Source organism: Eutrema salsugineum, unplaced genomic scaffold (genome assembly GCF_000478725.1).
Source record: "Eutrema salsugineum unplaced genomic scaffold, Eutsalg1_0 scaffold_16, whole genome shotgun sequence".
Taxonomy (NCBI): Eukaryota; Viridiplantae; Streptophyta; class Magnoliopsida; order Brassicales; family Brassicaceae; genus Eutrema; species Eutrema salsugineum.
In genome coordinates, this window is record NW_006256858.1 from 905773 (window position 1) to 920868 (window position 15096).

General features: G+C 36.2%; 3 protein-coding genes across 5 annotated transcripts in view; 1 reads left to right on the forward strand and 2 right to left on the reverse strand.

Annotated features, from left to right (window-relative positions):
• The window catches only part of LOC18021024 (aldehyde oxidase GLOX), a 1819-nt gene extending 848 nt beyond the window's left edge, over positions 1–971 (reverse strand). Inside the window, 3 exon segments of the mRNA XM_024157634.1 lie at positions 1–2; positions 5–74; positions 76–971. The exon segment at positions 1–2 is cut by the window's left edge and continues 848 nt beyond it. Of these exon segments, the coding sequence (XP_024013402.1) occupies positions 1–2; positions 5–74; positions 76–885 (882 nt within the window). The 5' untranslated portion in view covers positions 886–971.
• A 1636-nt stretch (positions 972–2607) lies between these two features.
• LOC18021026 (mitochondrial substrate carrier family protein B) lies at positions 2608–4860 on the forward strand. The gene is made up of 7 exons (XM_006403574.2): positions 2608–3064; positions 3275–3451; positions 3538–3687; positions 3774–3875; positions 4023–4093; positions 4210–4277; positions 4358–4860. The coding sequence occupies exons 1-7, from the start codon at positions 2774–2776 to the stop codon at positions 4591–4593; spliced, it is 1095 nt and encodes a 364-aa protein (XP_006403637.1). The 5' UTR covers positions 2608–2773; the 3' UTR covers positions 4594–4860.
• Positions 4861–5051: 191 nt separating this feature from the next.
• LOC18021027 (serine/threonine-protein kinase ATG1b) lies at positions 5052–9608 on the reverse strand. Of its 3 annotated transcripts, none has more exons than XM_006403575.2 (13): positions 9177–9608; positions 8584–8701; positions 8440–8498; positions 8129–8193; positions 7798–7891; positions 7639–7719; positions 7429–7537; positions 6989–7061; positions 6529–6911; positions 6088–6449; positions 5749–5995; positions 5577–5647; positions 5052–5451 (listed from the first exon to the last, which is right to left on the reverse strand). In XM_006403575.2, exons 1-13 carry the CDS (start codon positions 9432–9434, stop codon positions 5224–5226), a joined length of 2148 nt encoding a protein of 715 aa, XP_006403638.1. In that variant the 5' UTR covers positions 9435–9608; the 3' UTR covers positions 5052–5223. The 3 variants fall into 3 exon arrangements, with proteins under 3 accessions (XP_006403638.1, XP_024013761.1, XP_024013762.1); XM_024157993.1 differs by having other exon boundaries at positions 8129–8174; positions 9177–9305; XM_024157994.1 differs by lacking the exons at positions 8129–8193; positions 8440–8498; positions 8584–8701; positions 9177–9608 and having other exon boundaries at positions 7639–7715; positions 7798–7816.
• Positions 9609–15096: the final 5488 nt, after the last annotated feature.

Consider the following 15096-nt stretch of genomic DNA (forward strand, 5'->3'; position numbering starts at 1 on the left):
CAGATTAGTATCTCCGCCGTGACGAAATCTCCTTGGATGGCTAGCATCGCCGATGATCCACCGGATGGATAATTCCCTTGGACCGCCGTCTAACGGTGGATACTCCTTGACGACGGCGTTTATCCGGTGATCGTATTTGACGGCGCGACTGTTGGCGAAGACGAAGAGATTTCCGTCGGGGAGAAGATGGACGTAAGGGTAGAGATTGTCCATCTGTTTGTCTTCCACGTCAGCAAGGAAAGGAAACGGAACGGCACCGTTTTCGCGAGGTGGGTAATACTCAACCGTATTGGTTCCTCTCCCACCGACGATGATAACCGAACCATCCGGTAATATCTGGTTTGTAGCGTACCAGCGTCCGGTTCTCAATTCGGTATCTTGGAGCTCCACCCAATCGCATTTCTCGTTCGGATCGCACGGTTCGAATCTCCGAATCTTTTTAAACCCGTCCCTATCCCCACCCGTTTGAAGCAAAGAACCGTCGGATAAAAATTGACCCGAAGAGCACCACGTATCGGTTTGTATCATCAGTGGTCGGATCTGATTTGTACCGAGGTCGAATAGAACCGAGTGAGCATAGCAATCACGTTTCAAAACGGCGTCCTTTGGGTCTTTTCGGCACCGGTGCTGACCAAGAGCTTTCCTCGACGGTCCGATATTCGTCCGATCTAGAAGGACCACCGTGTTGAACCGGGTTACCGCCGTGTGCATAGAGGCTATACCGGCGTCTTGTACGATGAGCTCCCACGTGCCTGGTAAATCGGCACGTGCGATCGACAAGAGAAGAACTGGTAGAAGTATGACTACGATCCCTGGAGAGTACAAATGAACCAGTTGTGCCATTTTTTGTCGGCTAAGCTTGGAAGCTTTTTGCTTCACTGACATTTTTTAAAGAGGATTAAGTGGGGAAAAGGTGTACATTTTGTAAATTGATCACAGCCGTTGATTTAGGGAAGATGATTTTTGATTCGACGATCAGATAACTGGAGACTCTGCATGGGTTCCATCTGCGAAAAGTTTTATTAAAAAAAAAATAATAATAAAGAGAATCTCATTTTCCCCTCGAATTATTCTTTGGAATTCCTTCAAAGTTCATAATCTAGTTGATAACTTCAAATGTCTGTATTATATATTTATATTGCTAGTAATCTCTTGCTGTTTCTAATCAGCATAAACTAAATGCAAAAAAACTGATCTAAACAACATTTTAGATGCATCAAAACGGAAAAATTGATTTGGTCTCGGAACTACAGATAGTAAACGTATTTGACAATTGATTAACTAGCAAGTTTCCTACCTTTTACTTTTTAGTAGATAAAATAATTTGTATTCACCTAATAGATATCTCAAAATATGCATGCCTATTTTTGTGCTTTACATTTTTACTCTGAATAGCTCTCACTAATCATCAGATCAATATACATTGTTATTTAACATGGCTTAAAACTTAATCCACTAAGAGGAGAAAACTAAAAAATTTGATAATTTACTAAATTAATTTATAGTGTTAAAAGTGAAAACTAAAATACTGATATTCAAATAGTGCTCATGTTTTTTCCAGTCCAAAATCCTAATGGAAAAAAAAGAAATACTCCGATTGACAAATAAAAATTAGATACAAAGTAGTTAGTTCCTTCAACTCAGCTCTAAAACTTTGTTTAATAAAATAATTGCGATATCCAATTTTTTATAAGTTGGAACGTTCTCTATACAACTCAATACCAATTCACAGCCGTTCACAAAATGATTAGTCCTATTGGTTAACGTATTCTTTTTCTTATCTTTCCCCCCATGCGTCTCCTTTTTCTAACTGACCATATCTTTGGTCATCTTGATGCTTCTTCTACTTGGACAACAGAAAGAAATGATACGTCTTTTACATGATTAGTTGATAAACTAATATATTAATTCGTTAATTTAGATTAGTTGATAAGCTTTTGGGTTGTGCTGTCTGCAGCTAGTGATTTCAAAAAGTATCATCCATTTTATAATTATTCTAGAGTTTTATCCATGAGTTGTCACCTAAAAATTGAACCTGTTCGAAGTTATTTCCCTAAAAGACTTGGACATTGATACGTCAATCCTACTAATCTCAAGAAAGTTATGGCTTAATACTCAAATGTCGATCCTTTTTTTTTTTTTTAAAGCTTTTAACATTGAGATTTATTCACAAACACGCACAATCTAGCCCACTAGAAACTATAATTTGTTACTAGTACTAAAAAATCGACTGAGAATTCAGCTACTTCTTAGCATTCAAGTTTTTTCGAGATGTGAATGCAAATTACTGATGCATAAATTCTCTAAACCAAAGCCTCTCTAGTTAGGCTTTTAGCTACTCACTGTTCAGTCAAAGTCGGACCACTCTTTTTTACTGTTCAAATATTCGACCAGAAGAGAAATTTACTAACGATCCGCATTTCCGGTATACTGTAAAAAAAAAGACAGTAACAACATAACTCAAAAAGTCTGACCAAAAAACTTACGATCCGAATTTCCGGTATACGGAATACGGCGCCGGTTTAAATGATCTATTCTCGTAACTTACAATGGAAAATACACATGTGTGTGTGCGTCACTCCTTCCTTTTTTACCCAATAAACCCTTTCTTCATCATCGAACACAGGTTTAAGAGGTTTCTCTAGGGTTTTCCTTCACGTTGATTTCTCCAAAATCTCAATCGCAAAATTCAAAAATCCGTTTCGCTACTAATTGATGCGAACTCGGCGGCTTCGATTTCCGCCGACCCACCCACAAACTAATATCGGAAAAAATGACTATGGAAGCTCGAGTCGGTGTGGTGGTGGAAGGTGGACAGAGGGCTCTTAACACGGCCACCGCGTCCGCCGTGCATAACAGCGTCGTAGACGCCGGAAACAGGAAACTTTTACAGCAACAACCGCAGACGCAGCCTCAAAGCTGCCATCAACACCAACAAAGCAATAAACAGTCGCTGAATCAGAAGCAGGGCGGCTCCATTGCGCATCTCGTCGCCGGCGGAATTTCCGGCGCATTCAGTAAGACTTGCACCGCTCCTCTCGCTCGTCTCACCATCTTGTTCCAGGTCTCTTCTCTTTTTTTTCTCGGATCATCAAGTTTTCCGTTCAATTGTGAAATCTTGGAATTTTGGAGCTAACGGATTGTAAGAAGGAGATTTTGATTTATAAAGCTATGACTTTTAACTTGTAGCCGAATTTGAAGACTTTATTATTATACCCACAGACATGAATAATGCGTGAGCGGTGAGGATGACAAATTGTTATTTCTTACTCAGATACAAGGTATGCAATCGGAAGCTGCAATTCTGAGTAGTCCAAGCATTTGGCGTGAAGCTTCCCGTATTATCAACGAGGAAGGTTTTAGAGCTTTTTGGAAAGGAAACCTGGTTACTGTAGCTCACCGGCTTCCTTATTCTGCAGTTAACTTTTACGCATATGAAGAATACAATACTGTGAGTTGCATTCAAGTCTCTTTTAGATAGTTTATGCTGATCTGTTACTCAGACTTGCCTTGCTTTTTTTTTTCCCCCGTTTGCAGCTTTTGTACTCAAATTCAGTCTTGCAGAGGTATAAAGGAACTGCAAGTTTGGATGTTTTAGTGCACTTTGTAAGTGGTGGGTTGGCTGGAATGACAGCTGCTTCAGCTACTTACCCTCTCGATCTTGTGAGGACACGGCTTTCTGCACAGGTAATTGTTGTTATCTCTATTTTATTACCTAAGCAGTGTTCCTTGTCTTCCCTTGGCCTGAATTCATTGTTTTTGATCTCTTCCAGAGAAGTTCAATCTATTATCAGGGGGTTGGGCATGCCTTCCGTACCATTTGCAGAGAAGAGGGATTTTGGGGTCTGTATAAAGGACTTGGTGCTACATTGTTGGTACGCTTTATTCGCTTCCTCTTGTTCTTCTGAATGATTTGTGTGTGATTGTTCACTCCTTGCCAGTGTTAGGTAGCCATTTAGCCTATACATCTACGGATATAATTATTTGATGTGTTTGTGTTTTGTACGTCTTTTGTATTGCAGGGTGTTGGTCCAAGCCTTGCAATCAGCTTCTCAGCATATGACTCTCTGAAAACATTATGGCTATCTCAAAGGTAAAGGGCCTCTTTGTTTTGGGATTTGACTTTCAGTATTGCCTAGTGAGTTTGTTCGTCCAATAAGAGTCTTAACTCATACTATCGTAATATTCTCTCCTTCAAACCTTTTTCAGGCCTAGTGATTCACAAGTTATGGTTAGTCTTAGTTGTGGAAGTCTCTCCGGAATTGCTTCCTCGACAGGTTTGTTAAGAATAAAATATGGGTCATTGTGTATTCATTACGTGAAAGTTTGTTTTAGTATACCAATATAAATTTTGTAGTGACATTCCCGTTGGACCTGGTGAGAAGAAGAATGCAGTTGGAAGGAGCTGGTGGGCGAGAGCGAGTGTATAAAACAGGACTCTTTGGAACATTCAAACATATATTTAAGTCAGAAGGCATGAGAGGGCTATACAGAGGAATCTTACCAGAATACTATAAAGTAGCTCCTGGTGTAGGCATTGCCTTCATGGCGTATGAGAGATTGAAGAAACTCTTATCGTCTGTCCCCAATTAATAGAGTCTTATATACTTTAGTGTAAGCTTTATAGAGTTTGGAGAAGAAGAAACAAACAATCTTTTAGTAGCAGGTTTTTTTTTTTTTAAATCTTCCAGTGTATAGTAGTTACAGTCGTAGGTGTTAAGATTTACAATTTGTTCCTTCTCTATTAGCATCTCTCGAGATAACAGTTTTGCCTTGTTCTAGGGCTCTTCCATTGATCCAAGCTCTATGCGCTTTGTATCTCTCTTCTTTTTCTTCATTTATGGATTCTTGAAATCTGTATCTTCAGAAAGTTTTGGTTTCTGCTCAGTTTTATTTTATGTTGCTTTGTACGTAGCATGATGATAGATTCTACGAGCCTGCTTTGTTGAGTAACAATTTTAAATGTTTGGAGAATAGAATTCACGGATATATAAATTCTAGGGTGTTTCGTTTGAAGCCATATACAGTATGCATAACGTGTATTTTCATTAATCACGGATTCACGTCACAACAAAGAGAATGCTACAAGTCCCTTTGGATTTAATACCCAAAAGAATTAAGAATATGGTCTTTTTCTGTTTGGCTGTACAAACAAATGGTTACTTTTACAGATACTGAACAAAACAAACAACAGAAACAGATGGGATTCCTTTGTTCCTCCTCTCATGGTTTTCGAGGACCTGAAGTTCTTGTATGTGATTGTAGATGTTTTAATCTGCTTTTGAGGGCATCAATATATGCTCTGATTCGATATCTTACTGAGTTTGTGAGCGTCAAAGGCGGATTTAGAATCAGCGTTTGCGCCTCCACTACAAGGAAGACTAGTAAACGTACCGCTTTTGAGTAGTGGTTTCCTGCGTTCTCCGCCTCTCCCATCACGACCTCATCTACCTGCAAAAATTCAAATTCTCAACTCTCAAGTATCAATTTCACAAACCCGAAATTTCCAAAAAATAATAATAACCAGATGGTTTTATTCAGTTTAGGATTTGATCATCAGGGCAATAGAAACTTACCCCTCCACGTATGCCGAGAGTAAGAGCTGCTTGGAATATTATCTCCATTGCATCCGGCATCTTTGTATTACCTATAATCATGTTCTGTTACTTAAACAATTATGATTAACCGACAAATAAAAGAAACAAGAGATTTGTCTCAGCAGTTTTGTAACTCCAAGAAAACGCATACCTGGTTCAACAAACTTGGCAAGTTCTTCAGCACGCTCAACCTCTTGGACAAACTCTCTCTGAATCTGAGACAATATCTTCTCTGGTCCTTCATAGCTGATATTTCTTCTTACTCTGTTAATGTCTTGGCGCAGGTTTCCTTCAACACACGAGACTGCCTGAGTATGACAGATGTGCAGTGCTTGATTCCAGATTGCAAGAACCACCAGTTGGATCGAGAAAGCTTCTAACTGTTTACCTGATTCAATCTATGAAAGAGAACCATGAAATACAAAGGCTCAGAAACCCACGTTGGCAAGGTTTTGTCCGGAATTTTATATGATTATTTGGAGTTGCTTACCCTTTCACGAACTAATTCTGCTATCGTTGCTGCACACTTTTGCAAAGACCGGATTCTTGTCAAGCTGTGAGTTGACGGCTGTTCAAAAGCATCCACAAGGTCCAGAGAGCCATGGGAAGTACCCGGGAGAGAATCCTGACTCTCCAAGCTTTCAAGCCGACCAATGTTTCTGCCAGTGGCACCAGTTATTGGCATGGGAGCCGTTGAAGTAGTTACATTTCTTTTAATAATCTCTACAGGAGGAGAATGTGATTTGAATGGGTAATTGAAAGGCTTCGGAGAACCAGATGACGATGATGGTATATCCACTGGTGGTCCAGATATCAGAACATAATCTTGATCCATTGAGTCTGGCAAATCCCCTATTGTGGAACCGATGAATGTTAGACAACTTTTCCAATAAAAACAAAAAAAAAAAGAAAATGATAGAATTTCAATTACCTCTTCCTTGAGTACGAAGTGATCTGGAATCAGGCAAGCTTGACGGTTTGCATTGGTTTCTATCTGATAATCTATGGCTTTCAAGTTTGAAGTTATTAGTTTCTGCTCTATGACTAACTCTACTATATCTGGAAGTAAGCTCCATGTTTTTCAAATGACTAGATGCTGCCTCCCTTCTCTCAGCTCTGGTCTCAACACTAAATCCATAAGATGACTTCATCGGGGAGGTATGTTTTATATATGAAGGGCTTCCCTCTGGTCCACTAGAATCATCATCTAAAAAGAACGGTAAACAGTCCTCTTGAGAAATTTCTTCCATGTTTCTAGAGGGACTGCTTCCGGATGAATTAATACCATCCATCGTTCTTGAACCTAATCTACTCCTGCAACATAAAATCATTATCAGTACAACAGTTTTAACCACAAATGATAGAAGAAAATAGTTTATCCCTGCATCAACCTTGGCAAATCATATGAGTGTCTGTCTGAAAGAAAAGGGTGATGAAAGAACTCTTCAAAGGTCAAACGTTCCACTGTGAAACAGAAAAATTCCAAAAAATAAACGTTATATACAAATAGATAAGGACAATCAAAACTCCTAAGTGTAACAAGCACATACAGTTAAGAGATGAAGGGACATTAATTGTAAGCTTCCGTTTCAAATCAGTGCAAATCAATACCCTGAGTTTTTAACAACCCCCAACTTGCATGCATGGGAGGAAAAAATGAAGCACTGATGATTTCAAGTTTTAGTTATAACTTTAACAAAACAAAAGCCGTGAACAAGACAAATGTTGGAAATACTCTGAATTGCCAATTCTATATATTTGTTATTTCTTTAGAATTTGATGGGCCTGCTTATGCTAACAGAACCGGGGGTTTATTCACACAAATATTTACCTGGATTACGGCGCAGCAGTTTCTGACATAGATCTTTACAGTCAGTACTCAAATCTCTACAGTCTACTGGAAAATGCAGTTCAGTTGATCTCATAATGTTCTGGAACAACTGCGGAAATCAGACGGAGAACATGTTAGCCAATGATGCATTCACCGAACACAAACATTCAAATCTTTTAAAAATTCACAACACTTGTTTATATACAAAACCTGAATTTGGCTGTTTCCTGTAAAAGGGGTTCTGCCTGTCACAAGTTGAAATAATATAGCACCAACACTCCAGAGATCTGCCTGTGTATCAAGGGAGATTTTAAGCAGGATATAGTATAAGACAGGTGTAGGTGGCTTCTAGAGAAAAAAAAGCCGCACCTTTGCATCATACTTTTGAAGCTGCATAATCTCCGGGGCCATATACAGTGGGGAACCACATAAAGTTTCTGCCAAACCCCTAGGCTGCAACGATCTGAGCTAAAACAATTTGATGTTTAAGTGCAAAATACAAACTCAAAACTGTTGTAATAAGCATAAAATACAAACTCAAAATTGTTGTAATAAGCATACTACCACAGTCAAAAGAAATGCAATTGCCTAAGCCTTGAAAGCAAATATACATGAAAAGCAGAATGAAACCATATAAGACCAACTCTGATCATCACATTACACTCAATTATGTCTATAACAAAGGAGCTGATGAGAATACCTTGCAAATCCAAAATCAGCAATCTTCAGAGCTGCATCATTATCATCTGTGGATAGAAGAAGATTCTGTTTCAAGAATGAAAGAACCTTAGCAATTGAATTTCAGTTTACAAAAAATCTCTATCTCTGCTAGGGCAAGAAACTCTTGAAAAGCATATCCTGTGAGAAAGAATTACAACGTGTTTTAGTGGAACCAAACAGATCCCCTTCTAAGGCATCCTTCAACCTTCCGAAGGATTAATCTTTAAGGACGTATTGCCATGATCTACTTGACAAAAGACGATCATTCCTAAATGCAAGAATCAGACATACCTGAGGCTTTAAATCTCGGTGAATGATATTATTGTCACGTAGAACTTGTAAACCAGCCGCTGTTACATAAAAATCAGTTAAAATGGAGAACATTGTTCTACCGATCAAAGCAAACAGAGAATAAGGTTCTTTTGGAGAATATACCTAACTGCTGCATGAAATGTTTAGCAGTAGCATCAGGGATTCTTCCATGACTTTGAATAAACATAGATAGATCACCCCCTTTGCAATACTCTAACACCAGATATATTTTCCCCGGAGCCTATTTTCAGAGGAAAAAAAAACAGAAAACCGTCCTCTCACAATTAGAACCATACACACTCTAAGCAAGTAAGCATCATCTACCCAATTTCAATAAAAACTATCTTCAGCCTACATCGTCCGTAGTGTTCTAAAAGGCTCCATGCATATGACCCATTGTTTTTTCGTTGTAATTTCCAACAAAGCTATCACATTTTAGTATTCCACCAAATGGAAGACAATCAAGAACTAAAGAAGCTTAGATATTTGCTTGTGCGAGCTAAATCATTCCATATCCTGACTATTCTGATTCTATTTTACTAAGGCAACCAAAGAGAACTCGAGAGAATCAGAAACTCAAAACATAGGAGCTAAGTAGCTAACTTCATTTCACATCGAAGACTCATAGCATTTGAATTGTTTCTAGGTAGAGACTAAGAGCAAACCAGAAGAAGAAGAAAGAGAAAGGAAAACCCAGCAACAAGAGAAAATGAAACCTCGATCATGTCGATAAAGCGGATGATGTTGGGATGATTGATCTTCTTCAAGATGAAAATCTCCGACATGAGACTATCTTGCAACTTTTTGTTAAGCCGAGACATGGCGATCTCCTTGATGGCAACCACGGTGCCATGGACAAGATGCCTCCCTTCCCAAACCACCGAAAAAGAACCCGACCCGATTTGTCGACCCACCGCGTAATCGCCGATAACCCGCCCGCTTCTCCCCGCCGCCGCCGCCGCCGACTGAGCCATTTTCCTCCGAGGATACGGCGCCGAAAAAAAAAAACTAGAGAGGATCCAAACGGAGAAAAAAGCAACTACGGAGGGAGATCCGAAATTAAGCTGATTAAAAGCTGCGGAAATTGAATCTTCTTTGGAATTTAAAAACCCGCTTTGGGTTGAAAAAAAAAAGGAAAAAAGGATTCAATTGGGAGTATTCAGGTAAATGATGAGAGAAAGAGAGAAGTTTTAATTTGAATTGAATCAAAGTTTCATTATTATATAACAAGGGAATCAACCTTGTAATGACGCCTCTGACTCTTAAGATAAACATACCAAGATTATTTTGTAATAATTATATACTCCCTCCATTTCACAAAAAGTGTCATTTTGATATTTTTTAACTATTAAAAATACTATTTTACCTTTCATTAATATATTAAATAACTTTTTTCCTCTAATTAATACATTAAATCAATGAGGTCAAAACTGAAATATTATTTAAAATTCTGCATTGAAAATATAAAACGACACTCTTTGTGAAACAAAAATAAAATCTTAAAACGATACTCTTTGTGAAACGGAAGAAGTATGATTTTTTCTTAAATTACGGATTAGTGGTGTCACATTCCAAATATTGATTGTTTACAGAGAGGAAACCTGTTATGCGGCGGGGTGTTCCACGGTAAACATTTATTTAAAAATTAACTCATCATTAGTACACCAATCATGTTAATAGAGTAAACATAAACACGTTATAAATGCATCATTAACCAACAAAAAAAAATAAAAGAGAGAGCGAGATAGAGATAGCTCCGTTATAAGCTTCATTTTCCGTTGCTAGGAAATAAATCAAGGCATCATGTGATTGTGTGTGCTTGTGAAACCAATGCGTTCATTGTCATCTTCTAAACTGTTTTTTATTTATTGATTAATTTTTCATCGATTTAAATTAACCGTTTCAAATCTAATTTATTCATACTAATAATGTCTTCTGATTAAAGTGTCGATTATACATCTCACAGTGGAAAAAATGTGTCGATAGAAAGATGAAGTGTAAACGTTATAAAATGAAGTGTGAGATGCGATTACGTGTATATTGAAATATGAATATAATATATATTTTATTAAATTAATAAGAATTAACGTAAGTAGTATAGCAGGCCTAGTGTAGCGTGCAGTTGTAAAAGCCCATCAACCTTTTCTGCTTTGATTGCGACTAGCCGCTACTTCTAAAAAATGTCGGACATGTATTTTAGCATCTTCGTTCTTTTTTCTTTGCCTCACGCCTCACGGTTATATTCCGATTTCTTCTTTGACCTTTTTCTTTCTCTAATCGTATGTTTTATTCCCCATACTCTTGAGCAAAACTTCCACTTTCTCCAAATTAATTTACTTTTTCAAGCAAATTCGTTCTTGGCATAATCTAGCCATCATCCTGAGCTTTCAGGAGCATAAACATATAACAATAAATTTACATCCACTGATACCTAGCTCGTCAATGATATTACATCAGTTATAAGAACCTCACATTTTTATGTACCGCAAAAATCTGACTATTTGTTCAGGTTATTAGTTGCACACTGATCCTGATTTGGCGTTTTTTTTTCTTCATATATTTAGTGTGGAAGTATGTATGAACTTCTCTTTGTATATTGGGTTATATATAAGTTTTTCCTTCATGGCCTTTCTCTTTATCTTTTTGGCCCAAAAGAGATTCATAAATAAATCTATATATATAAAAATAGCTTTTCTTTCTTCTGGTGCTGCTACCTCAGCAGCCATCTCAGCAACTACCTGTACAATTATTTTTTTTTCAAACTTTTGGTTTGTCCGGTTTCTCTAATTACGGCAAATGATGAAACACTTTAAATAAATCAAATATCACACTACCATAAACTGAAATTAAACAAATCATATGAACGACAACAATCATGGAATCACCATCAAAAGAGAATTGCATAAACAGATTTTTCGACGAAAGTGATATTTTCCAGAAAAAAAAAACTCAACTCAGCTCAGCTTAACCATAAACGCTGGACTTTCTACCAATCCCAAAAAGGATCCATGAAATCCACGCCAAATTGGAGTCACCTACGACACACCCAAAAAACCAATTCCAAAGTTGAGAAACCGATCAGCTCCCCAAGATGATGACAAATAGAGGTATATCTAAGAAATCATGGGAGGGGTTAGACCGGCACCGATTCTGAAAAAAAACACCGCAAGAGTGGAGGATACCGAAATTAAACGTTACTGAATCACCCAAGGAAGAAAGAGAAGGAGGATGGAAAAAATGACTCAATTAGAGACCAAAGGAATGGATATGAACAAAAGGTTGGTCCGACCAAAATTTCAATCACTCTCTTTCAGTGGAAGCACCCTCTATCATTAAACCAAAATTCCAACAATAGAAGGGTTTTGCCAACATTTGAGAGAGCTATCAATTAATACCTACAATTATGAAGGGCTAAAAACGGACACGACTTTGTATAATCAAAATGGGATTTCATAAACATCGAGCGAACAAAGAAATATAGCAGAAAAATGAACCAATATAAAATAATACAAAAAATTACAGACTAAAAAAAAACTTTCACACTAATCATCTAAACCCGATTTCAATATAGACATATTGTACTTCCACTGACTCAAGATCTTATACAAAATATACTAACGGAGAAAGTGTTTTCACAATTACAAATTAAAAAAACAAAGAAACAAATACTTCAGAAACAAAAATAAATTAACAAGAATAAACATAACACTTCCATAACATAAACAAAAAATTATAAAAAAACAACTCCGAATAACACCTTCTATAAGAAACATAAGTCCCCAAGATATAAAACTATAAAAAAGGAAAAAACACATATATAATATAATAGCGAAGAATCATAATATAAAAACAATGGTAAACGTCCGCGCGTAGCGCGGATCACACAATACTATAAACTTAACCAACAAAAATAAGATTCATTAGCATCTTAGCATCTAAATTGTAATTTGAAAAAATGATAAATTATAAACTCAACCAACAAAAATGATTCGATCTGGCAAAGAAAAAGAAAAGCAAAAGGTCATTAAACACAAAAAAATCCCACATGCCCACAGATCATTCAAACAACACATCCCATCAAAACTTAAATATATGTAAGGGAATCACAGGTCATTTATACTCTCAATCATGTTGGTATATATTTGATTCTTCTTCTCTCTCTCTCTCTATATATATATATACATATAAACCCTTACACATCTTTCTTATTTTTTCAGATATTAAAATGAAAATTCCAAGGCTTTTGAGTATATATGTAGTGATGTGATGATGACAAGGAGAGGATTTATTCCATGAACACAAAATGGAGAAATACTTGAAGTTGGCGCAATCATTTGCATTTGTATGGGGATTCATCTTGCTGGTGGCTCTCGTGTGTTGCTGCATCAGCACCAAACCTGATCGGGAAAACGATGACGATGCTAGCTGTGCCGGCTGCGACGGAGGACATACTGCTTTTTAGTCTAGGTTTTAATCATCCTCTGTTTCCTTCTTTTGCTTTTGTTCTTTAGTCCTCTGGTTTTAGGGTGTTTTGGTAGATTTGCTGTACACACATTGACACATATCGTCATGGATTATCATCTTTTTTTGTCAATTGTCATAATTCGTTGGTTACGAACTTACGCATAACCATTTTTGTAATTTTCTTTTTTTAAATATAGGCCATGATTATTTCTTTACGTTTGCGTTTGTATGTTATAATGATTAGGAAACTATAAATAATACGAAAACACAAGTGAAAATGTAAACGCACAGAAAAAGCCGGTAGCCATAACGTTGGTTTGGCTTGCGATTCTGGTTAAATGAACCTTTTTTTTTTTTTTTTAATCCTTCAAGCTTCCCCTTCCAGAAACACTGTTTTAGCTAGTAATGAAAATAATTATGATTGTTGTCTCTTCCTTTATTCTCTCAGTTTCTACTTCATCCATTTTTGTAACTAGACCTCTCTACATGGTAAGTTTTTGGAATATATTTTGACCGTTAAATGAAATCCACCCAAAAAGGCTAGTAATGAAGAGGTTTCTTAGGTTAGTAGTAGCCTAAAAACACTTTTTTTTTTTGGTAAAAGGTTAAAATTTTATACAATTTTTCGATTTTTTACAGAATACAGAGATACAACAAAGAAAGAGGAGCAATCAAAACTACAGAAAATAACGAAAACGACAAAATTAAAACAGAAACGCAAAAGGGAATGGATCCGATTACAGAACATGAAAGTGTTTTTAGACTTGGTATTTAACTTTCATGCCTAAAAACACTTTTTAAACTCGGTAATTATAAATTGCTGTTATTATGAGCTCAGCAATTCAATAAACGAATTTACGTTCACCACTTCCCCTGGTCAATGAGTAGAAATCCAAATTACTTGAACAGGTGCTATACCGGATCCTCCGAATATGCTCCTCAAAATATGTCATCAGAAGCTAAATTTGCACAAATTTTTTCTTATAAAGCTTAGTCCAACTCCTGGTTTAGTGTTTAATTTTTTTTTTTTTGAAAATTGAGAGATACTAGTACTTAAAATATTGGGAGAATTAGTTTTATAATGCTAATTGAATTAGAATTTGTCTCCTTATGTTTTCTAAATAAAATTTGTCCCGTTAATATTTTATTTAAATTTAATCCAATTATACCTTTTAATTACGAATTAATATATTAATTTATTTTTAAAAATGTTTTATTAATAAAAAAAAAGAAAAAACAAATAGAAAAAACTTTCTACCAAGCGTAAAATAAACAAAAGGAGAAACCCAATATTCCATCTTCTTCACCGTGTCTCCATCTTCTCCAGTAAGAGCCACCTGCAAAAACAATTTCCTGTAAGTAAAAACTATTTGTTCTTCTTCTCCTCTGTCTGGTCGTATTCCTCACTTTTTTTTTCAGTATTCTCATTCAATTTTGATTCTAGGGTTTACAATTTCTCAATTGATTTGGGGTTTTGTTGATTTACAATTTTCTACTACATTGCATGATTCATATTTCGTTTCTAGCTGCATGCATGATTATAATTTCGCTCATAGCTGCATTCATATTTCGTTTCTAGCTGCATGTATGATCAATGTGAAAGAAAGAGAAGAGAACGATGGCAGCTAAAAAAGAAAAAAAAAACGTCAAAACTGATTAAAAAACGTTGAAAATTAAAAAAAAAAAGATTTTCGAAATATTTTAAATCTGGAAGTTAACTAATTTTCCTAGATTTTCTCAGATTTTGGTAGAAGATGTATTCTACGTTAATATAGAATGCAGTCTAACAGGTAGAAGATGCATTCTACGTTAATGTGGAATGAAGTCTAACAGGTAGAAGATGCATTCTACGTTAATGTAGAATGAAGTCTAACAGGTAGAAGAACCGTTCTACAACGTAGAACCTGGTCTAACAGGTAGAAGATGTATTCTACTAACATGTAGAATATAGTCTATCTAGTAAAAGTTATAATCTATCAATTGGTAGAATATATAAAGACCTATAGAAAACGACTTCTACAGGCTGGTAGAATATGTGAAGAACTATAGAAATGAGATTCTACGTGGATGTAGAACATAGAACATGCATTCTATCAAGCGTAGAACGAATTTTAATAATATAATAAAAATATTTTTTTCCATAAATGATAAACGAAAATATTTTTAATTCCT

Bases quoted from the DNA above. Each gene is read 5' to 3' on its own strand.
- LOC18021026 (XM_006403574.2), top strand. From the start codon at position 2,774: ATGACTATGGAAGCTCGAGTCGGTGTGGTGGTGGAAGGTGGACAGAGG. The intron at 3,452-3,537 runs GTGAGTTGCATT...CCCCGTTTGCAG, and splicing joins CATATGAAGAATACAATACT to CTTTTGTACTCAAATTCAGT. The intron at 3,688-3,773 runs GTAATTGTTGTT...GATCTCTTCCAG, and splicing joins GGACACGGCTTTCTGCACAG to AGAAGTTCAATCTATTATCA.
- LOC18021027 (XM_006403575.2), bottom strand. From the start codon at position 9,434: ATGGCTCAGTCGGCGGCGGCGGCGGCGGGGAGAAGCGGGCGGGTTATC. The intron at 8,702-9,176 runs GTTTCATTTTCT...CTCTGAAAATAG, and splicing joins GCTTTATCGACATGATCGAG to GCTCCGGGGAAAATATATCT. The intron at 5,996-6,087 runs GTAAGCAACTCC...TCTCTTTCATAG, and splicing joins CAGAATTAGTTCGTGAAAGG to ATTGAATCAGGTAAACAGTT.